Source organism: Bombina bombina, chromosome 4 (assembly GCF_027579735.1).
Source record: "Bombina bombina isolate aBomBom1 chromosome 4, aBomBom1.pri, whole genome shotgun sequence".
Lineage (NCBI taxonomy): Eukaryota > Metazoa > Chordata > Amphibia > Anura > Bombinatoridae > Bombina > Bombina bombina.
In genome coordinates this window covers 1,116,513,943-1,116,539,353 of record NC_069502.1, presented here as the reverse complement: position 1 = coordinate 1,116,539,353, position 25,411 = coordinate 1,116,513,943, and the positions used below count along the sequence as shown (strand labels likewise).

General features: G+C 42.5%; 1 protein-coding gene across 1 annotated transcript in view; it reads right to left on the bottom strand.

Moving 5' to 3' along the window:
• Positions 1–25,411, bottom strand: part of LOC128658218 (serine/threonine-protein phosphatase 2A 56 kDa regulatory subunit alpha isoform) — a gene marked incomplete in the record, with an annotated part of 340,402 nt that overhangs the window by 278,426 nt on the left and 36,565 nt on the right. Inside the window, 1 exon segment of the mRNA XM_053712752.1 lies at positions 7,838–7,939. Within this exon segment, the coding sequence (XP_053568727.1) occupies positions 7,838–7,939 (102 nt within the window).

Below are 25,411 nucleotides of genomic sequence, written 5' to 3'. Positions count from 1 at the left end.
ATGGAACAACAATCTCTTGATTGATATTCCTGTTAGAAACAACCTTAGGTAAAAACCCAGGTTTAGTACGCAGTACTACCTTGTCTGAATGAAAGATCAGATAAGGAGAATCACAATGTAAGGCAGATAACTCAGAGACTCTTCGAGCCGAGGAAATAGCCATCAAAAACAGAACTTTCCAAGATAAAAGCTTAATATCAATGGAATGAAGGGGTTCAAACGGAACACCCTGAAGAACTTTAAGAACCAAGTTTAAGCTCCATGGAGGAGCAACAGCTTTAAACACAGGCTTAATTCTAGCCAAAGCCTGACAAAAAGCCTGAACGTCTGGATTCTCTGCCAGACGTTTGTGTAAAAGAATAGACAGAGCTGAAATCTGTCCCTTTAGCGAACTAGCGGACAAACCTTTTTCTAAACCCTCTTGTAGAAAAGCCAATATCCTAGGAATCCTAACCTTACTCCATGAGTAACTCTTGGATTCGCACCAATATAAATATTTACGCCATATCTTATGGTAAATCTTTCTGGTCACAGGTTTCCGAGCCTGTATTAATGTATCAATAACCGAATCCGAAAACCCCCGCTTAGATAGAATCAAGCGTTCAATTTCCAGGCAGTCAGCCTCAGAGAAATTAGGTTTGGATGGTTGAAAGGACCCTGAATTAGAAGGTCCTGCCTCAGAGGAAGAGACCATGGTGGACAGGACGACATGTCTACTAGGTCTGCATACCAGGTCCTGCGTGGCCACGCAGGCGCTATCAGAATTACCGATGCCCTCTCCTGTTTGATCCTGGCAATCAGTCGAGGTAGCAACGGAAATGGTGGAAACACATAAGCTATGTTGAAAACCCAAGGGGCTGCTAATGCATCTACCGGCACCGCTCCCGGGTCCCTGGACCTGGATCCGTAACAAGTTAACTTCGCGTTCTGGCGAGATGCCATGAGATCCAGATCCGGTTTGCCCCAACGACGAATCAGTTGAGCAAATACCTCCGGGTGAAGTTCCCACTCTCCCGGATAAAAAGTCTGGCGACTTAGGAAATCCGCCTCCCAGTTCTCTACGCCTGGGATGTAGATCGCTGACAGGTGGCAAGAGTGAGACTCTGCCCAGCGAATTATCTTCGAGACTGCCAACATCGCTAGGGACCTCCTGGTTCCCCCTTGATGATTGATGTAAGCCACAGTCGTGATATTGTCCGACTGAAATCTGATGAACCTCAGTCTTGCTAACTGAGGCCAAGCTAGAAGAGCATTGAATATTGCTCTTAATTCCAGAATGTTTATTGGAAGGAGTTTCTCCTCCTGAGTCCACGAACCCTGAGCCTTCAGGGAATTCCAGACTGCTCCCCAACCTAGAAGGCTGGCATCCGTTGTTACAATCGTCCAATCTGGTCTGCAAAAGGTCATTCCTTTGGACAGATGAACCGGTGACAACCACCAGAGAAGAGAATCTCTGGTCTCCTGGTCCAGATTTAGCAAAGGGGACAGATCTGAGTTATCCCAGTTCCATTGACTGAGCATGCATAGTTGCAGCGGTCTGAGATGCAGACGCGCAAATGGCACTATGTCCATTGCCGCGACCATTAAGCCGATTACCTCCATGCACTGAGCTACTGATGGGCTTGGAATGGAATGAAGGACACGGCAAGCATTGAGAATCTTTGATAACCTGGACTCCGTCAGGTAAATCTTCATCTTTACAGAATCTATAAGAGTCCCTAGAAAAGGAACCCTTGTGAGTGGTAACAGAGAACTCTTTTCCACGTTCACTTTCCACCCATGCGACCTCAGAAATGCAAGAACTATCTCTGTATGAGACTTTGCATTCTGAAAACTTGACGCTTGTATCAGAATGTCGTCTAGGTACGGAGCCACAGCTATGCCTCGTGGTCTTAGTACCGCCAGAAGTGAGCCCAGAACCTTCGTAAAAATTCTCGGGGCCGTGGCTAACCCGAAGGGAAGAGCCACAAACTGGTAATGCCTGTCTAGAAAGGCAAACCTTAGGTACCGATAATGATCTTTGTGAATCGGTATGTGAAGGTAAGCATCCTTTAAGTCCACTATGGTCATATATTGACCCTCTTGGATCATGGGTAGGATGGTTCGAATGCTTTCCATCTTGAACGATGGTACCCTTAGGAATTTGTTTAAGATCTTTAAGTCCAAGATTGGTCTGAAGGTTCCCTCTTTTTGGGAACCACAAATAGATTTGAGTAAAATCCTTGTCCCTGTTCCGATCGCGGAACTGAGTGGATCACTCCCATGATTAAGAGGTCTTGTACACATTGTAGAAATGCCTCTCTCTTTACTAGGTTCGTTGATAACCTCGAAAGATGGAACCTCCCTTGTGGTGGAGAGGTTTTGAAATCCAGAAGGTATCCCTGAGATATAATCTTCAACGTCCAGGGATCCTGCACATCTCTTGCCCAAGCCTGGGCGAAGAGAGAAAGTCTGCCCCCCACTAAATCCGTCTCCGGATAGGGGGCCCTGTCTTCATGCTGTCTTAGGGGCGGAAGTAGGCTTTCTGGCCTGCTTGCCCTTGTTCCATGACTGGTTGCCTTTCCAACCCTGTCTGTAACGAGCAGTAGTTCCTTCCTGTTTTGGAGGGGAGGAAGTTGATGCTGCTCCTGCCTTGAAGTTACGAAAGGCACGAAAATTAGACTGTTTGGCCTTCAGTTTGGCCCTGTCCTGAGGAAGGGCGTGGCCCTTACCTCCCGTAATGTCAGCAATAATTTCCTTCAAGCCGGGCCCGAATAAGGTCTGCCCTTTGAAAGGAATGTTAAGTAGCTTAGACTTGGAAGTTACATCCGCTGACCAGGATTTAAGCCAGAGCGCTCTGCGCGCCTGTATGGCGAATCCGGAATTTTTAGCCGTAAGTTTGGTTAGATGTACTACGGCATCTGAAACAAACGCATTAGCTTGCTTAAGGGTTCTAACTTTGCTCAAAGCCTCATCCAACGGCTCTGTGCAAATCGCCTCTTCCAGAGACTCAAACCAGAATGCCGCTGCAGCCGTGACAGGCGCAATGCATGCAAGAGGCTGCAAAATAAAACCCTGTTGAACAAACATTTTCTTAAGATAACCCTCTAATTTTTTATCCATTGGATCTGAGAAAGCACAGCTATCCTCCACCGGGATAGTGGTACGCTTGGCTAAATTAGAAACTGCTCCCTCCACCTTAGGGATCGTCTGCCATAAGTCTCGTGTGGTGGCGTCTATAGGAAACATTTTTCTGAATATCGGGGGAGGGGAAAAAGGCACACCGGGTCTATCCCACTCCTTACTAATAATTTCTGTAAGTCTTTTTGGTATAAGAAAGACGTCAGTACACACCGGTACCGCATAGTATCTATCCAACCTACACAATTTCTCTGGGATTGCCACCGTGTCGCAATCATTCAGAGCCGCTAATACCTCCCCTAGTAACACACGGAGGTTCTCAAGCTTAAATTTAAAATTTCTGAATCCGGTCTCCCCGGATCAGAACCGTCACAGACAGAATGAAGCTCACCGTCCTCATGTTCTGCAAATTGTGACGCAGTATCAGACATGGCTCTCGTGTCATCAGCGCGCTCTGTCCTTAACCCAGAGCTATCGCGCTTGCCCCTCAATTCGGGCATATTATATAATACCTCTTTCATAACATTAGCCATATCATGTAAAGTGATTTGTAAGGGCCTAGATGTACTTGGCGTCTCAATCCTACGCATCTCCCGAGCGGGAGACGCAGGTACTGACACGTGAGGAGAGTTAGGCGGCATAACTTCCCCCTCGTTGTCTGGTGATAGTTTCTCTATCGGTACAGATTGACTTTTATTCAAAGCAATATCAATACAATTGGTACACATCGTTCTATTGGGCTCCACATTGGCTTTTGAACATGATGAACAAACAGTTTCCTCTGAATCTGACATGTTTAAACAGACGTAGCAATGAAACTAGCAAGCTTGGAAATCACTTTCAATAAGTTTACAAGCAATATAAAAAACGCTGCAGCGCTTCAAAAATACAGATATAATTAAACAATTCTTAACAAGAAGTGTATTATTAGCAGAGGATTGCACCCATTAGCAAAATGATGATTAACCCCTCAATACCCAAAACGGATAAAACGGATATCAATTAAGATTTAACGCTTTTAATCACAGTCAAGCACACTGTCACAGGTCTGCTGTGACTGATTACCTCCCTCAAAAATGAATTTTGCAGACCCCTGAGCTCTCTAGAGACGTCCTGGATCAAGGAGGAAGAAGCAGGAAGACTGTGCTAGAATTATAACTGCGCAACAAGGCGCTAAAACAAGGTCCCTCCCACTCCTATCACAACAGTGGGAGCCCTGATATAACGGTTTCCATGCAGAAAATATATGTCAGCCATGTGGAAAAAAATCATGCCCAAAGAGATTTATCACCAAAGTACCTCACAAAAACGAATAACATGCCAGTAAACGTTTTATTAAAAAATAACATTTTCCAATGTCATGCAAAGTTATCACTAAGCCTGCTACCAGTCGCTACCACTGCAGATAAGGCTTAAGTATTATTTCAGTTTTAACAGTATTTTCTCAGTCAAATTCTAGTCCCTAGAAAATAACTTGACTGTGCATACATTTATCAGCCTGATACCAGTTACCACTACTGCATTTAAGGCTGTACTTACATCATACGGTAACAGCAGAATTTTCTTAGTCAATTCCATTCCCAGAAAATAATGTACCGCACATACCTCATTAGCGGAGGACCCCGCATGCTATTCCCATTTTCCGAAGTTACCCCAACTCCTCAGAATGTCGAGAACAGCCAGTGGATCTTAGTTATGCCTGCTAAGATCATAGAAAAAAAACGCAGGCAGTTTCTTCTTCCAAATACTGCCTGAGATAGAAAAACAGCACACTCCGGTGCCATTTAAAATAACAAACTTTTGATTGAAGAATAATTAAGTAAAAACTCCAGCTCCTCTCGCGACCTCCTTCTTTGTTGAGGGTTGCAAGAGAATGACTGGGTATGACATGTGAGGGGAGGAGCTATATAGCAGCTCTGCTTGGGTGATCCTCTTGCAACTTCCTGTTGGGAAGGAGAATATATCCCATAAGTAATGGATGACCCGTGGACTGAACACACTTAACAAGAGAAAAATTATTTTGCTCCCAATTTAGCTATAAAAATTTCAGGAGAACCTCACTGGCACCGCTACACCTCAGCTCTTAGCTGAGGTGCCTACCGGTTCCTCTCTGACACAGAGTGGAGCACAACGAATCAACCCCTGGGTGAGGGAAGAGGCCACTGAAGCCGAAAAACTCTCAATAAGGGAAAAAGGGCACCAAGCAACACCGCGCGCTGCATCTAGAGGGGGAAGCTCTGACTCTCAAGTCACAGCCGGCTCCGTAAAGGACAGCAAATGTCACACAAAACTGGCACAAAATAGCCCCAAAATAGAACAACTGCACAAACAAGCAGTCTAGCCACTGAGTCACCAATAAAGTTTAACACACTATATACTTTAAAGACTCTGACGTCCTGCTACAGCTACACAGTGCCCTGCATCCTGTCAAAATAATCCTGACTATCAGGAATAACGTAACCCCATACAAGGTGCAGCCTATCAGCTCTAGTGCCAGGGTCTTCTTATAAGAAATAAAATGGCACTTACCTGCCCCCTTGACTGTCTGACAGGAGGACAGTTCACCTGGCATGAGAGGAAGCCACTCCTCCCAGAGACCTGTGGATAGAAGGAACAGAGTAAGCCTACTCTGGTATTCTGTATGAGGGCAGCAATCTTGTAAGGAAAACACAGTGACGCCCACTCCACAAGTTCCTGACTGCTTAAAAGCTACCACAGCCCTACTGAAGGGACCAACGTGGAGTACAGCTAAACCCAGCTTGTCAGGGAAGATCAGATCAGAGCAAGCCTGCTCAGGCTTCCAAAATAAAAAAATCTTGATAGAAGAATTCTTAGACACCTAAACTTCACCTCCTCCTTGCACTGAATGCAAAGAGAATAACTAGGGATTGTGGGAAAGGAAGTGATACTTTACAGCTTTGCTGTGGTGCTCTTTGCCTCCTCCTGCTGGCCAGGAGTGATATTCCCAACAGTAAATGAGGATTACTTTGACTCACCAAAACTCTTTTTTCCAATTTATCTTCAATGAGGTGACGTTTGCACCTCTAAACCAATAGTCGTGTATGTCAACTGACAGTGTTCTCTATGCACACACAGAAAGTAATTGTCATAGAACTTACAATAACTTGTCTACTAGGTGACTCTGGGTTTGCAAGAGACTCTGGCACCTCCATATATGCAATAAAATAGGGCAACTGATCCTTCTTTTGAAAGAGGCCTCTTTTACCAATGAAGTATTACAAGCTCAGATGGCTATCAAGTAATCACTGTGGTGGCAAAAGTGATTATTTGACAAAGTCACAGGCATGTAACACAGGGGGGTCAGGTATATCCTTTGCTTCCCCCACAATACATAGAGGTACATGACGCCCCTTATTTTTTAATCGTCATCGTGCTCTTTTAGATAAGTGACCCTTTGTCTGGCCTGGTGTCGCATCATTTTCATAACAATCGCATATCTCACAGCAGTAAGTTCTCTCAATATTAAAAGGACATGAAACACTAAAGTTTTTTTTCCCCACAATTCAGATAGAGCATGCAGTTTTAAACAACTTTCCTATATAATTCTTTCATTTTCTTTGTATTCCTGGTATTTTTTGTTAAAAAGCAGGAACTTAAGCTCAAGAGTGTGCACAGGTCAGGAGCACTGTATACCAGCAGTTTTGCTAGAATACTACACACTATTTTTTGACATTTAGTGCTCCAGACACCTTCCTGCCACCAAGCTGCTCTTTTTTCTATGTCAACCATGGTTTGTAAACCCGGTCATAATTCGTGTGATCAGTAATAATAAATTACATTTAAAGGGACAGTATACACCAATTTTCATATAACTGCATGTAATAGACAATACTATAAAGAATAAGATGCACAGATACTAATCTAAAAATACAGTATAAAACTGTTTAAAAATTTACTTAGAAGCTACCAGTTTAGCTCTGTTAAAAAGGTAGCTGGAACACCCACTGCAAGTGGGAAATATACACTCCCCCTTCCTCTGCATATGAAAAGACTCTTTACACAAACAGGAGCAAGCTGGAGTTAGGTATACATCAGTATTCTCCTAAAACTTTGGGGCTTGGTTAGGAGTCTGAAAATTAGAGCAATGTTATTAAAAAATAAGCAAAACTATAAATTTTAAAAAAAAATTATTTTTTTTTTTTAAAAAATGGATCATCTTCAAAAGATTTATGCAAAGAAAAATCTAGTATATAATGTCCCTTTAAGTACAGTTATTCGATCCTTTCACATCTTTCTCTAAAATCCTTTTTTTAGTGTGAAGAACCCTTAAAAGGAACAGTCTGGTCCAAAATTGTTATTTAAAAAGATAGATAATCCCTTTATTACCCTTGCATTTTATCCAATCAGTGCTGACTCAAATAACTCCACAGGAGTGAGCACAATGGTATCTATATGACATGCATGAACTAGAACTGTCTAGCTGTGAAAAACTGTCAAAATGCACAAAGAGGCACCCTTCAAGAACTTAGAAATTAGCATATGAACATACCTAGGTTTGGCTGTCAACAAAGAATACCCCCCCAAAAAAAGGACATTTGATGATCTAAGTAATTTGGAAAGTTGTTCAAAATTTCATGCACTATCTGAATCCTGAAAGTTTCACTTTGACTAGACTGTCCCCCCTTTAACTACTCAACATGAAATTCTAGGTCATTCTGAAATAAATTCATAAAATAAAACAATTAAAAAAACAAACCTGTATGTGAGGCCAGGAAGCTTCTAATGTTGGCTCATCCTCTTCAGGGTCAAAATCTGGATTATCGCTTGGTGGGAGTGTTCTAAATATGTTTGAACAAATCTGAAAATAAAAACAGAAAATTGTTTCCACATGATTTTTAATTTAATTGTAGTATGTCACAAAACCTCTCTTACCTGGGGTAAAATAACATTTGTACACTCATTTTCATATAACTGCATGTAATAGACACTACTATAAAGAATATGATGCACAGATACTGATATAAAAATCCAGTATAAAACTGTTTAAAAACTTACTTAGAAGCTGTCAGTTTGGCTCTGTTGAAAAGGTAGCTGACAGTATTTACATAAAACTTTGGGGCTTGGTTAGGAGTCTGAAAATCAGAGCAATGTTATTTAAAAATAAGCAAAACTATACAATTATTTTAAAAAAAAACTTTATGGGCTATATAAATAGATCATCTACAAAACATTTATGCAAAGAAAAAATGAGTGTATAATGTCCCTTTAAGCCACCAAGATGACAATTAGGAGGGGAGAGAAGAGTTCACTACATTAGAGATTATATATATATATATATATATATATATATATATATATATATATATATATATATATATATATATATATATAATTAAATTAAACCATAAAAAACCATGTGGGTACAGGCATTTGAATGGAGTTTACTATACTAGATACATTTTAAAATATTCATATTTAAAAAAAAAAGCACATAATAAAAATAAAAACAGCTGGGGGGGGAAGAAAAATGTTTGGGGGGGGAGAATTTTTTTTGGGCAGGATCAGGTAGTGGGAAACCAAGGAAAGCAATCCTTCTCAGAGGAATCAAAGAACTCTTTGGCAAATTGATCCTCCAACCATGATTTTGAAGAAACAACAACAGTTGTTTGGTATGAGATTCTGCTAAAGGAAAAGATGGAGCTTGAGCCAAGGTATCATCCAAGTAAGGAAATACCGAGTTCTTATTACAGACAAAAGGGCACTCAGTACCTTGGTGAATATCCCTGGAGCTGTAGCTAGACCAAATGGAAGAGCAAACTGTCGATCCAGGAAAGAAAACCTGGAAAAAAGGAATATGAAGATAAGTATCCCTAAAATCTATTAAGGACATGAATTGAACTTTCAGTACAAAAGGCAAATTAGTCCTGATAGTTTCCATTCTGAAAGATGGAATCCTTAAAAACTTGTTTAGGAGTCTTTAGATCCAGAACTGGTTTAAAAGTAACTTCATTATTTTGAACAATGAAGAGATTTGAAGAAAATCCAATCCCCTGCTCCATATCCTCTGGATTTGAGACAGATTGCAAAATAACCTGAGCCTTTAGGATTCCTTTGAACATTGGACAGAAAAAAAAATCTTCCTCTGGGAGGCCTTGTTATGAATCCTATCCAGTAACCCTGAGATAAAATATACTGAACCAAAGGATCTAGGACAGACTGAAACCAAGCTTCCTGATTTTTTTTTTAATCTGCCCCCTACCAGAATATCTGGAATGGGGGCTGCACATTCATGAAGAATTGGAAACTGGGGAAGATTTCTTACTCTGCTTAGACTTGTTACAGTTGACAGTGGGTCCCCAAACTGACAAAAGGGATGAAAACATCTAGGTGGAGCCTTACATTTCCCCCTGGACTTCTTGTCCTGAGGAAGAAAAGTACCCTTACCACCAGTAATAGTAGAAATAATAGAATCTAAATCAAAACCAAAAATCTTTCCTTGAAAAACAAAATGTATGCTTACCTGATAAATTTATTTCCGGATATGGTGAGTCCACAACGTCATCAATAACTTTTGGGACTATCACTCCTGGCCAGCAGGAGGAGGCAAAGAGCACAACAGCAAAGCTGTTAAGTATCACTCCCCTTCCCACAAACCCCAGCCATTCGACCAAAGGGAAATGGAAAAAAAGGAATAACACAAAGGTGTAGAAGTGCCTGAGGTTTAGTCAAAAACTTACTGTCTTAAAATAAAGGGTGTGGTCGTAGACTCACCATATCCGGAAATACATTTATCAGGAAAGCATAAATTTTGTTTTCTTTCCTAAGATATGGTGAGTCCACAACGTCATCAATTACTGTTGGGAACCAGGCACCACCGCTTCAAGAATCTTTCTCCCAAAAGAAGACTTAGGCAAGGCAAAAGAATCAAAATTTTAAAAAAAATATGCAGAGGACACCAAGTTGCAGCCTTGAAATCTATTCCACAGAAGCTTCATCTTTGAAAGTCCAAGAAGAGGTAACAGTCCTTGTGGAATGAGTTGAAATACTCATAAGCCAAACGAATAATACTTCTCAACCAAAGAGAAAGAGAAGTAGAAGTCGGTATCTGACCTATACACTTTCCAGAGAAACAGACAGGGCAGTAGACTAGCGAAAATCCCTAGTCGTCTGAAGGTAGAACTTTAGACTACGCACAACGTCCAAGTTGAGCAACAAACGTTCCTTATGAGAAGAAAAATTAGGACATAAAGGAGGAACAACAATATCCTGATTGATATTTCTATCTGAAACTTCTTTAGTAACAAAACCCAATATAGTACGAAGAACCGCCTTATCTGCATGAAATACAAGATAAGACAAATCACACTGTAAAGCTGAGAGTTCTGAAAGTCTCTGAGTATAAGAGATAGCAAAAAGAAGAAAAACCTTCCAAGAATATATCTATGGAAAGCAATGGCTCAAAAAGGAGCTTGCTGCAAACTTAAAAAACAAGGATGAAGCTCCAAGGAGGAGCAACAGACTAAAACACAGGCCTGATTCTGACCAGAGCCTGATAAAAAGATAAAACATCTGGCACATCCGCCAGACGCTTATGGAATAAAACAGACAATGCCGAAATCTGATCTATCAGAGTACTGACTGACAATCCCTTCTCCAGACCTTCCTGGAGAAAAGACAAAACCCTAAGAATCCTGACCCTACTCCAAGAGTAGCCCTTGGATTCACACAAATAAAGGTATTTACGCCATACCTTATGGTAAATCTTTCTAGAAACAGGATTCTGAGCTTGAGTCATGGCCACAATGACCGACTCAGAAAAACCACGCTTAGATAGAACTAAGCGTTCAATCTCCAGTCAGTCAGCTTTAGAGAAACAAGCTTTGGATGAAGGAATGAATCCTGTGTTAGATGGTGCTTCCTCAGAGGAAACCTCCAAGGTGGAAGAGATGACATCTTCACTAGGTCTACATACCAGATCCTACAAGGCCATGCAGGAGCTATTAGAATTACCGATGCTTTCTCCTAGATACGATTAATGTCTGGTGTAAGGAAATCAAAGGGAGGAAACAGATGTGCTAGACTGAACTCCCAAGGAACCACCCGATCTATCAGGGCGGCCTGCGGATCTCTAGACCTTGAACCGCACCTTGGAAGCTTGGCGTTCTGCCGAGACGCCATCAGATCTAACTCCGGCACCCCCAATTGAGGGTTAACCTGGAGAACACCTCCGGATGGAGAACCCACTCCCCAGGATGAAAAATCTGTCTGCTCAGGAAGTCCGCTTCCCAGTTGTCCACTCCTGGAATGTAGATGGCAGATAGACAACAATTGTGAGCCTCCGCCCAATTAACAATACTAGCCACCTCCGTCATGGCTAAGGAACTTGAGTTCTTCCCTGAAGGTTAATGTATTGTCCGACTGGAGCCTGAAACCGGGCTAAAGACAACTAAGGCCAAGCCCTCAGAGCATTGAAAATCGCTCTCAACTCTGAATGATTATGGGGAGAGCAGACTCCTTCCGAGTCCATAGTCCTTGCTCCTTGAACGAGTCCCAGACTGCTCCCCAGCCTAGAAGACTGGCGTCCGTGGTCACAATCACCCAGGAAGGTCTCCGGATGCATGAGTCCTGAGACAGATGATCCTGAGAAAAATACCACGAGAGAGAGTCTCTCGACAACTGATCAAGATCTATACTCTGAGATAGATCTCATCTGAATGATCTCCGTTCCATTGTCGGAGCATGCATAACTGCAGAGCTCTCAAATGGAATCCAGCCATAGGAAAGATGTCCATGGAAACGACCATAAGACCAATTACCTCCATACATAGTTACTGAGGGCCGAACAGTAGACTGCAGAGAGAGGCAAGAATTTTGGATTTCCTGACCTCTGTCCGAAAAAATTTCATAGATAGGGAATCTATTATGGTCCCTAAAAAGACTACCCTTGTAGCTGGAACAAGGAAACTCTTTTCCAGATTCACTTCCCAACTGTGGGAACGTAGATAAAAACAACATCTCTGTATGAGAGTTGATCCAACAGCAGAGTCTTAGCTTGCTGAGCTACAAGCAGTTACTTTGCTTGTTGAAAAGATCGCGCCTAAACCAAAATGTCATCCAGGAATGGCACTTCTGCAATTCCCCAAGACATGATCACAACCAGAGAGCTACAAACTGAATGTTTCTCTCAAAATGTGAATTTCAGGACCACAAAATGATCCCTGTGGAAGGGAACATGCAAACACTCATCCTTTAGGTCTATGACTGCCAGGGACTGACCCTCTAGGACCAAAGGAACAATGGAACGAAAGATATCCATTCAGAAGGATGGAACTCCTAGTCAATAGATGAGACACCTAAAGGCTATAAAGTGTCGAAAAAAAACCTCTCAATAGGGAAATCAAAACAAAATTGAATAGAACCCTAGGTCTTTTTCACTTATAGGAACTAGAACTATCACTCCCAGAAGGGAAAATCCTGAACACAGTTCAAGAATGCCTCTCTATTATCTGAGCTCAGGTAAACATGAGGGGAGAAATCTACCTCTGGGAGGAAAATTTTAAATTCAATTCTGTAACCCTGAGATACTATGTCCACAGCTCATCTGGGACATCTCACATTTCTAAACTGAATGAGTCTCCAAGAAGAGTGTCCTTGAAAGATACGAAAAGGACGAAAACCCCTCTGCCTTCCTTAAGGACTGAATTCTTGTTTAGTGGTAGAAAAGACCCTTTTCCACCCAAAACATCAGAAGCTATTTCAGCCATATTAGACACAAACAAGGTCTTACCCTTTGAGGAAGCACCAGAAGCTTGGACATGGAGGTAACCAAGATATAAGCCACAACGTCCCGCGGGCTAGCACAGCAAAGTCAGATATCTTGGCGCCTAGTCTCTTTAGACAAGGCATTGCATAAATTAAGACGCTGCGCTAGACACCGAGACAATACAAACTGCAGTATTCCACTGGGAACCGAGAAAACAAATAAGCCCCCAGCTTCTTGTCCTTCTACTTAAGGCACCACCATGATTTGTCAAGTCGTACTAATTAGTACATGATTAAGGTAGGAAAAGCCACCAGAGAGGGGATATATATTAAAACTTAACATTTAATAATGACATGAATAAAATGTGTGGACTAACCGTGTAGGTGTAAATAAAACTTACATTAAAAGTAAACACATAAAGGTGAGTACCAGTAATACTGAGTTTCCAATTTGGGGATCAAATAGAGGCAATGGCAATCCCTCAGGACCGTACAAACTAAAAAAAGGGGCTCACGGACTGCACATGAATTTAACTACAAAAGAGGATTGACCTCATACTAATAACTTCTAAAAAGTGCAGTACTGGAGCAGTAAGTACCGGTCTGAGACGGGAAAGCCAGGAGCCACAACACCTCAATTTAAGATAGCTACCAAGGTAATCTCGAAATTACTATTCTGAGCAATATAATGTGGGTATTACTGGTCTCTGCAGTCTGTGAGTCCCTTTTTTTGGTTTGTACGGTCCTGAGGGATTGCCATTGCCTCTATTTGATCCCTAAATTGGAAACTCGGTATTACTGGTACTCACCTTTATGTGTTTACTTTTAATGTAAGTTTTATTTACACCTACACGGTTAGTCCACACATTTTATTCATGTCATTATTAAATGTTAAGTTTTAATATATATCCCCTCTCTGGTGGCTTTTCCTACCTGAATCATGTACTAATTAGTACGACTTGAGTGCTCTATTACTGCCCACTTTCTCTTCTCCCTTTTTTTATATATATTAGGACAGTGAGCACCACCCATCACACCGATATTGCTAGAAGGGTTATTTCATCCTCCTGAATTGCCAAGGATTTTCTTGTATTACCCTGGCAACTAATTAATTTTGTCTATGAAGTACTAATAGATACGTTTTCCTATAACTTATATTATTCCAATACCACCATGACCTGTAATGGAGTCAGCGACAGGAAACGTCTTTAAAGATGGTAGATGGATAAAAATATCCTTGACTTTTCCTATTCCTGTGAAAATCTCCATAGTACGGCTAGAAACATTTTCACATAGAAAGGATTATCATAGAATGATAAAATTTACTAAACTTCCTAGAGTTGACAATAACAACAGTATTGTGTAGTCCAAGACACCCTATAACAATTACACGAGGTGTTCAAGCATGTATCTGAAGGACACCATCAGATAAAGGAATTATACTGTCTAAATCTGAGATTTGACCCTCAGACACTACCGACATATCCTGATCATCAGACTAATGAGGGAGGGCAACCTAGGTAACAATGGAAGAACAGAAACCTTGTAATCTGAATCTCTAATATTTCTCTTGCGTTTTCCCTATAGCATAAGAAAGAAGGAAATGCTACAGATACCTCTTAAGATACCTGAGCAGCAACTTCTGCCGGCATATAAACTACTCCAGGAGATAGAGAGAAACTGCAGGGCACTGCATGTGATGTCATAGAGGCTGGGACGCTTAAAGGGACAATTAACACCAGAATTTTTGTTGTTTTAAAAGATAATCGCTTAATTACCCATACTCCAGTATTGCATAACCAACACAGTTATAATAATACATGTTTTACCTCTGTAATTACATTCTATCTAAGCCTCTCCAGACTGCCCCCTTATTTCAGTTCTTTTAAAGGACTTGCATTTTACCCAATCAGTGCTCACTCCTTGGTAAATTGACGTGCATAAGCTCAATTTTATCTATATGAAACACTTATGAACTGACACCCTCTAGTGGTGAAAAACTGTCAAAATGCATTCAGATTAGAGGCGGCTTCAAGGTCTAAGAAATTAGCATATGAACCTCCTAGGTGTAACATTCAACTAAGAATACCAAGAGAACAAAGCCCAATTGGTGATAAAAGTAAATTGGAAAGATGTTTAAAGTTGCATTCCCTATATGAATCATGAAAGATTTTTTTTGGACTTCACTGTCCCTTTAAGAAGAAAACGGTTTTCTGAACTGTATCAACCTGAGAGACATTGGGTTCAGTGGGTAGCAATCTAACTCAACATGAGAAATATACAGCTAAGCAAGCAGCACAGAATTGTGAAAGTGGACAATGTGTGCCTCAATATATAACACAAAAACAACAACAGAGTTTCCCATGTTCTAATTCAGAATAAAAATTAGAAAATGAAATTTTATTTTAATATTTTACATGAAAAATGTGAAGAGCTGTCACTTTAAATATAACTATGAAAGACTTCTCTGAGAACAAATTTAGCAATAGGCTAGGCAATCAGACAACAATTATTCCTACACCTCAGTCTGATTCAGGTATATTATGATTCCTCTTGCGTGATCAAAAAGGAAATGATCAAGTAACACACGGCAGAGCTCTCCTGCCGCTCGTGTGCGGATGCCTCAGAGATAAGTCACTCCCGCTAGCTGACAATACAAGTCAGAAAAGAAAGCGGAGAAGCCGGTCACGTCACCCGCCAAGGAGAAGCTGCGTCACAACACTCAGCCCGCGTTTCTAAGTAAACAGACAAAGATTGTTATAAACAGTGTCTGCAACCTATCGGCTTAAAACCTAAGCTAAAAAAATGGTTATTTTTAAACAGCATCTGCTATTTATAGAGAAAAACAGCCTTAACCTGCTGTGAAACCCAACACTCAAAGTGTCTCTGTGAGGTTCCTTCCCTTCACCACATCTGTAATGGTGGAAGACCGGAAGACCCATTCCTAAACGGCATGGTGGACACACAAAAGGCATTGTTCAGCTTCTACTTTGCTATTTGTAGAATAACAGAGGAACAAAGTAAAAAAACAAAATTTATGCTTACCTGATAAATGTATTTCTCTTGTGGTGTATCCAGTCCACGGGTTCATCCATTACTTGTGGGATATTCTCCTTCCCAACAGGAAGCTGCAAGAGGACACCCACAGCAGAGCTGTCTATATAGCTCCTCCCCTAACTGCCACCCCCAGTCATTCGACCGAAGACAAGCAAGAAAAAAAAAAGGAGAAACTATAGGGTGCATTGGTGACTGTAGTTTAAAAATATAAAACACCTGCCTTAAAATGACAGGGCGGGCCGTGGACTGGATACACCACAAGAGAAATAAATTTATCAGGTAAGCATAAATTTAGTTTTCTCTTGTAAAGGTGTATCCAGTCCACGGGTTCATCCATTACTTGTGGGATACCAATACCAAAGCTTTAGGACACGGATGAAGGGAGGGACAAGGCAGGCGCTTAAACGGAAGGCACCATTGCCTGTAAGACCTTTCTCCCAAAAATAGCCTCCGAGGAAGCAAAAGTATCAAATTTGTAGAATTTAGAAAAAGTATGAAGAGAAGACCAAGTCGCCGCCTTACAAATCTGTTCAACAGAGGCCTCATTTTTAAAAGCCCATGTGAAAGCCACCGCTCTAGTGGAATGAGCTGTAATTCTTTCAGGAGGCTGCTGGCCAGCAGTCTCATAAGCTAAGCGGATTAAGCTTCTCAACCAAAAAGAAAGAGAAGTTGCAGAAGCCTTTTGGCCTCTCCTCTGTCCAGAGTAGACAACAAACAAAGCAGATGTTTGACGAAAATAAAACTTTAAAGCACGAACCACATCAAGATTATGTAATAAACGTTACTTCTTAGAGGAAGGATTAGGACATAATGAAGGAACAACGATCTCCTGATTGATATTCTTATTAGATACCACTTTAAGAAGAAACCCAGGTTTGGTACGTAAAACTACCTTATCTGCATGGAAAATTAGATAAGGGGAATCACACTGTAAAGCAGATAACTCTGAAACTCTTCGAGCCGAGGAGATAGCTACTAAAAACAGAACTTTCCAAGATAAAAGTTTAATATCTATGGAATGCAAAGGTTCAAACGGAACCCCTTGAAGAACTTTAAGAACTAAATTTAAACTCCATGGCGGAGCAACAGTTTTAAACACAGGCTTGATTCTAACCAAAGCCTGACAAAACGCCTGAACGTCTGGAACCTTAGCCAGACGTTTGTGCAAAACAATAGACAGAGCAGAAATCTGTCCTTTTAAGGAACTAGCTGACAATCCCTTCTCCAATCCCTCTTGGAGAAAGTATAATACCCTAGGAATCCTGACTTTACTCCATGAGTAACCCTTGGATTCACACCAATGAAGATATTTACACCATATCTTATGATAGATTTTCCTGGTGACCGGCTTTCAAGCCTGAATTAAAATATCAATGACCGACTCGGAAAAACCACGCTTTGATAGAATCAAGCGTTCAATCTCCAAGCAGTCAGACGCAGAGAAATTAGATTTGGATATTTGAAGGGACCTTGAAGTAGAAGGTCCTGCCTTAGCTGCAGAGTCCATGGTGGAAAGGATGACATGTCCACCAGATCTGCATACCAAGTCCTGCGTGGCCATGCAGGAGCTATCAAGATCACCAAAGCTCTCTCCTGCTTGATCTTGGCAATCAGACGAGGGAGCAGAGGAAACGGTGGAAACACAGAAGCCAGGCTGAAGGACCAGGGCGCTGCTAGAGCATCTATCAGTGCTGCCTTGGGATCCCTGGACCTGGACCCGTAACGAGGAAGCTTGGCGTTCTGACGAGACGCCATGAGATCCAGTTCTGGTTTGCCTCATAGTTGAATCAGCTGGGCAAATACCTCTAGATGGAGCTCCCACTGCCCCGGATGAAAAGTCTGCAGACTTAGAAAATCCGCCTCCCAGTTCTCTACTCCTGGGATATGGATAGCTGAGAGATGGCAAGAGTGAACCTCTGCCCATAGAATTATCTTTGAAACCTCCAACATTGCCAGGGGGCTCCTTGTTCCCCCCTGATGGTTGATATAGGCTACAGTCATGATGTTGTCCGACTGAAATCTGATGAACCTGACCGCAGCGAGCTGAGGACAAGCCTGGAGAGCATTGAATATCGCTCTTAGTTCCAGAATGTTTATTGGAAGGAGGGCCTCCTCCTGAGTCTTTAGGGAGTTACAGACTGCACCCCAGCCCAGAAGGCTGGCATCTGTCATTACTATAGTCCATTCTGGCCCGCGGAAACTCATTCCTCTGGACAGATGGACCCGAGATAGCCATCAGAGAAGAGAATCCCTGGTCTCTTGATCCAGATTTAGTAGAGGGGACAAATCTGTGTAATCCCCATTCCACTGATTGAGCATGCAAAGTTGCAGTGGTCTGAGATGTAGGCGGGCAAATGGAACTATGTCCATTGCCGCTACCATTAAGCCGATTACTTCCATAAACGGAGCCACTGACGGACAAGAAGTGGAATAAAGAGCACGGCAGGAAGTTAGAAGCTTTGACAACCTGACTTCTGTCAGAAAAATTTTCATTTCTACTAAATCTATCAGAGTTCCTAGGAAGGAAACTCTTGTGAGAGGGGAGAGAGAACTCTTTCCTTCGTTCACCTCCCACCCGTGATACCTCATGAATGCCAGAACAATGTCCGTATGGGACCTGGCGATTTGAAAAGTCGACGCCTGTATCAGAATGTCGTCTAGGTAAGGGGCCACTGCTATGCCCCGCGGCCTTAAAACCGCCAGAAGGGACCCTAGAACCTTCGTAAAGATTCTTGGTGCCGTGGCTAACCCGAAGGGAAGAGTGTGTAGATAACCATCCTTTAAATCCACGGTAGTCATATATTGACCCTCCTGGATCATAGGTAGGATGGTTCGAATAGTCTCCATCTTGAAGGATGGGACCCTGAGAAATTGGTCTGAAAGTTCCCTCTTTTTTGGGAACTATAAACAGATTTGAATAGAAGCCCTGCCCCTGTTCCTCCTTTGGAACTGGGTGGATCACTCCCATAACCAGTAGGTCTCTAACGAAACGCAAGAATGCCTCTCTCTTTATCTGGTTTGCAGATAATTCTGAGAGATGAAATCTCCCCTTTGGAGATGAAGCTTTGAAATCCAGAAGATATCCCTGGGAAACAATCTCCAGAGCCCAGGGATCCTGGACGTCTCTTGCCCAAGCCTGGGCGAAGAGAGAAAGTCTGCCCCCCACTAGATCCAGTCCCGGATCGGGGGCTACTCCTTCATGCTGTCTTAGAGGCAGCAGCAGGTTTTTTGGCCTGCTTCCCCTTGTTCCAAGCCTGGTTAGTTCTCCAGACTGGCTTGGACTGGGCAAAATTTCCCTCTTGTTTTGTAGTAGAGGAAGATGAAGCTGCGCCACTCGAAGTTTCGAAAGGAAGGATAATTAGTCTGTTTGGTCCTTAATTTGTTGGACCTATCCTGGGGAAGGGCGTGGCCTTTTCCTCCAGTAATATCAGAAATAATCTCCTTCAGTCCAGGCCCGAATAGGGTCTGCCCTTTGAAGGGGATGTTGAGAAGTTTAGACTTTGAAGTAACGTCAGCTGACCAGGATTTAAGCCATAGCGCCCTACGCGCCTGAATGGCAAAACTTTAATTCTTAGCCGTTAGCTTAGTTAAATGAAAAACGGCGTCAGAAATAAATGAATTGGCTAACTTAAGAGCTTTAAGCCTGTCTAGGATATCATCCAATGGGGTCTCTACCTGTAGAGCCTCCTCAAGAGACTCGAACCAGAAAGCCACTGCAGCAGTGACTGGGGCAATGCATGCAAGAGGCTGGAGAATAAAACCTTGTTGTATAAAGATTTTCTTAAGGAAACCCTCTAATTTTTTATCCATTGGATCTAGGAAAGCACAACTGTCCTCGACAGGAATAGTTGTACGCTTAGCTAGAGTAGAGACTGCTCCCTCCACCTTAGGGACCGTCTGCCACGAGTCGCGTGTTGCGGCATCTATAGGAAACCTCTTTTTAAAAGCAGGAGGGGGAGAGAACGGTACACCTGGTTTATCCCATTCCTTAGTAATAATTTCTGAAAACCTCTTAGGGATTGGAAAAACGTCAGTGTAAACAGGCACTGCAAAGTATTTGTCCATTTTACACAATTTCTCTGGGACTAAAATGGTGTCACAGTCATCCAGAGTCGCTAAAACCTCCCTGAGCAACAAGCGGAGGTGTTCAAGCTTAAATTTAAACGCTGTCATTTCAGAGTCAGACTGAAGTAACGCCTTCCCTGAATCAGAAATGTCACCCACAGATAGAAGCTCTCCTGCTTCGGCTTCTGTACATTGTGAGGGTATATCAGCCATAGCTACTAAAGCGTCAGAGAGCTCTGTATTTGTTCCAGCCCCAGAGCTGTCTCGCTCTCCTTGTAACCCTGGCAGTTTGGACAATACCTCTGTGAGGGTATGATTCATAACTGTCGCCATGTCTTGTAAGATAAACGCATTGGACGCGCTAGATGTACTTGGCGTCACTTGAGCGTGAGTTATAGGTTCTGACATGTGGGGAGAGCTAGATGGCATAACCTCCCTTTTGTCAGTCTGAGAAACCTCTGGTGATAAATCTTTAAAAGTCATAATATGGTCTTTATAACTTATAGAAAGGTCAGTGCATTTGGTACACATTCTAAGAGGGGGTTCCACAATGGCTTCTAAACATAATGAACAAGGAGTTTCCTCTATGTCAGACATGTTTAACAGACTAGTAATGAGACCAGCAAGCTTGGAAAACACTTTAATAAATGTGAAAAAGCAATTGTATAAAAACGGTACTGTGCCTTTAAGAGAAAAAAACTACCACATAAACTGCAAAACAGTGATAAAAAGTAGTAAACTCTACGAAATTTTTACAGTGTGTATAAGGGACTAAAGCAGCATTGCACCCACTTGCAAATGGATGATTAACTCCTTAGGCCCAAAAACGGATTTGAAAAACGTTAAAACTGTTAACAAGCAGTCAAACACACTGCCACAGCTCTGCTGTGGCTCCTACCTGCCCTTAAACACGATTTTTGCAGGAACAAAACCCTCTATAGTGGTCCTAGCTGCCAGGACTCCTTTAAGGAAGCTGGATGTCTCAGTCTGAAAATCAACTGCGCATTCAGAGCACGAAAATAGGCCCCTCCCACCATGCACTCAATGTCAGAGGGCCTTAAAAAAAGTACTCCTAGGAGTAATCTAACTAGCCATGTGGAAAGCTATGCCCCAAATAAAGAAAAAACGTTTTTTCTATAAACCATGCAAACGTACACTAAGTAATAGGAGTATTAACATGAATATTACCCTTTTTTTGCAAGCATGATCCCAGTCGTTGTTAAATCACTGTATCAGGCTTACCTCAAATATACCAGGCACTGACAGCATTTTCTAGACCTTATCTCTCTAGAAAAAAATATACTGAACATACCTCAAAGCAGGTAATCTGCAGACCGTCCCCCTAACTGAAGTTTTCTTTCCATACTCTTCAGTTATGTGTGAGAACAGCAATTGACCTTACAAAGCGCTAAGATCATCAAACCTCCATGCAGAATTCTTCTTCCAATTTCTGCCTGAGAGTAAAACAGTACAACGCCGGTACCGTTTAAAAATAACAAACTCTTGATTGAAGGTAAAACTACACTAAGTCACCACATATCTCTTGATACTTCCTTTCTTGTCGAGAGCTGCAAGAGAATGACTGGGGGGTGGCAGATAGGGGAGGAGCTATATAGACAGCTCTGCTGTGGGTATCCTCTTGCAGCTTCCTGTCGGGAAGGAGAATATCCCACAAGTAATGGATGAACCCGTGGACTGGATGCACCTTTACAAGAGAAAATAAATTTATGCTTACCTGATAAATTTATTTCTGGACACGGTGAGTCCACGGATCATCATCAATTACTGTTGGGAATATCACTCCTGGACAGCAGGAGGAAGCAAAGAGCACCACAGCAAAGTTGTTAAATATCACTCCCCTACCAACAATCCCAGAGTCATTCGACCAAAGGGAAAGGAGAGAAAGGAAGTAACACAAGGTGCCTGAGGTTTATATAAAAAGAAACTGTCTGAATACAGGGTTGGCCATGGACTCACTGTGTCAAGAAAGAAATACATTTATCAGGTTTATTTTTTCTAATGACACCGAGTCCACGGATCATCATCAATTACTGTTGGGAACCAATACCCAAACCAGATGACACAGATGATAAGGGAGGGACAAGACAGGAACCTAAACAGAAGAGACCACTACTTTAAGAACCTTTCTCCCAAAAGAAGCCTTAGCCGAGGCAAAAGTATCGAATTTATAGAATTTGGAAAAAGTGTGCATAGATGACCAAGTTGCAGCCTTGCAAATCTGTTCCACAGAAGCTTCATTTCTAAAATGCTCATGAAGAAGAAACAGCCCTTGTGGAATGAGCTGTGATTTTCTCAGGAGGTTGCTGTCCAGCAGTCTCATATGCCAAGCGAATAACGCTCTTCAGCCAAAGGGAAAGTTAAGTAGCCATAGCTTTCTGACCCCTGCGTTTCCCAGAAAAGCAAACAAACAATGCAGAAGACTGACGAAAGTCCTTAGTTGCCTGCAAATAAAATTTTAGCGCTCGCACAACATCCAAATTATGTAACAAGCATTCTTTGTGTTAGGGCACAAAGAAGGTACAACGATCTCCTGATTAATATTCTTGACCGAAACAACCTTGGGCAGGAAACCAGACTTAGTACGCAGAACCACCTTATCAGAGTGAAACATAAGATAAGGGGAATCAGACTGTAAAGCAGAGAGTTCAGAAACTCTCCGATCAGAGGAAATAGCAACAAGAAACAAAACTGAATGCATAGGCTCAAATTGAGCCTGTTGTAAAACTTTAAGAACAAGGTTAAGACGCCATGGAGGAGTAAGAGGTTTAAACACAGGCCGAATTCTAACCAAGGCCCGACAAAACAATTGCACGACTGGCACATCCGTCAGGCGCCTATGTAACCAAAGAGACAATGCCGAAATCTGACCCTTTAGAGTACTTGCCGACAAATCCTTCTCCAGACCATCCTGGAGAAAGGACAAAATCCTAGGAATCCTTACTCTACTCCAAGAGTATGCTTTGGATTCACACCAATACAAGTATTTACGCCAGATCTTATGGTAAATTCTGAGAGTCACAGGCTTACAAGCCTGAATCAAGGTCTCAATGACTCCAAGAAGTCAGCTTCAGAGAAACAAGATTTGGATGAAGGAAGGGACCCTGAAGTAGAAGGTCCTTCCTCAGAGGCGGAGTCTCCAAGGTGGAAAAGATGACATTTAACCTAGGTCTGCATACCAAATCCGGGGCTATGATAATTACAGACTCCCTCTCCTGCTTGATTCGAGCAATGACTTTTGGAAGGAGAGCGAACGGAGGAAACAGGTATGCTAGACTGAAGTTCCAAGGAACTGCCAGTGCAACGATCAGAAATGCCTGCGGATCTCTTGAACTCAAGCCGTATCTCGGAAGTTTGGCATTCTGACGAGAAGCCATGAGATCTAACTCCGGCTGCCCCCAGTTTTATTGTCAAGCTGGAAAACGCATCCGAATGAAGTTCCCTTTCCCCGGGATGAATAGTCTGCCTGCTCAGAAAATCCGCTTCCCAATTTTCCACTCCTGGGATGTGGATTGCAGAAAGACAGCAGTTGTGGGTCTCCGCCCACTGAGTAATTTGGGCCATCTCTGTCATGGCCAAGGAACTCTGAGTTCCCCCCTGGTGGTTGATGAAGGCCACCGGGGTTATGTTGTCCGACTGAATCTGATAAACCGGGCTAAGGCTAACTGAGGCCAGGCCAGGCGAGCATTGAAGATTGCTCTCAGCTCCAAGATGTTTATGGGCAGGACTGACTCCTCCTGGGTCCATAAGCCTTGATCATTCAACGAGCCCGAAACTGCTCCCCAACCTAGAAGGCTGGCATCCGTGGTCACAATCACCAAGGGGGGTCTGTGGAAGCAAGTACACTGGGAGAGATGATCCTGAGAAAGCTACCACGGAAGAGAGTCTATTGACACCTGATCTAGAGCTACACGCGGAGACAGGTCCGTATAGTCCCCGTTCCATTGTCTGTGCATGCATAACATTTACATTACATTGAGCTACTGACGGCCGTGGAGGACCGAAGGGCAAAACAAGAGTTGAAAATCTTTTTATTTTTTTACCTCCTTCAGAAAAATCTTCATTAACAGGGAGTCTATTATGGTCCCCAAAAATACGACCCTTGTAGCTGGAACCAGAGAACTTTTTTCCCAATTCACCTTCCCTCCGTGGGATCGAAGACAACAAGATCTCCGTATGAGATTCTGCTTGTTGAAAAGATGGCGCCTGAACCAGAATGTCGTCCAGATAAGGTGCCACTGCAATGCCCAGAGATCTAAGCACAGCTAAGAGAGCCCCCCAGAACCTTTGAAAAAATTCTGGGAGCTGTGGCAAGGCCGAATGGAAGGGCCACAAACTGGAAATGATTGTCCAAAAAGGCGAATCTCAGAAACTTGTGATGGTCCCTGTGAATGGGAACATGAAGGTATGCATCCTTTAGGTCTATGGTCGTCATGAACTGATCCTCTTGTACCAAGGGAAGAATGGAGCGTATAGTCTCCATATTGAAGGATGGAACTCTGAGAAACTTGTTTAAACATTTTAGATCTAGGATTGGTCGAAAATTTCCCTGTCTCTGGGATGAAAAGATTTGAAGTCTATTTTGTATCCCTGGGAGACAATGTCCACCGCCCAGGGATCCGGTACATCTCTTATCCAAGCCTGGGAAAAAAAAGAGAGAGAGTCTGCCCCCTACAAAATCCGCTCCCGGATCGGGGGCCAACCCTTCATGCTGACTTGGAATCAGCTGAAGGCTTTTTAGATTGCTTTCCCTTATTCCAGGACTGGTTGGGCTTCCAGGAAGCTTTGGCTTGATCTTGATTGGAGGAAGGGGAAGAAGACTTGCCTTTAAAGTTACGAAAGGAACGAAAATTACTCTGACCTCTCTTATGCTTATTCTTTTTATCTTGAGGAAGAAAATAACCCTTCCCTCCAGTAATATCTAAGATCATTTCTGCCAAACCAGGTCCAAACAAGGTCTTACCCTTGTAAGGAATAGTCATGAGCTTAGATTTAGATGAAACATACGCAGAGCAGGACATCAACCACAAGGCCCTAAAGATAGGACCGCAAAACGTGACATTTTTGCTCCCAGTTTAATAACCTGTAAGGAAGCATCTGTAATGAAGGAATTGACTAACTTGAGAGCCTTAATCCTGTCCTGGACCTCATCAAAAGGGGTATCTGTCTGAAGAGATTCAGACAACGCATCAAACCAGTAAGCTGCAGCGCTGGTAACAGTGGCGAAACACACCGCAGGTTGCCATTGTAGACCCTGGTGGACATACATCTATTTTAGTGAAGCCTCTAATTTTTTATCCATTGGATCTTTAAAAGAACAACTATCCTCTATGGGAATAGTAGTCCTCTTGGCTAAAGTCGAGATCGCTCCTTCTACCTTAGGAACCGTCTGCCACGACTCCTTAATAGAATCCGCTATAGGAAACAT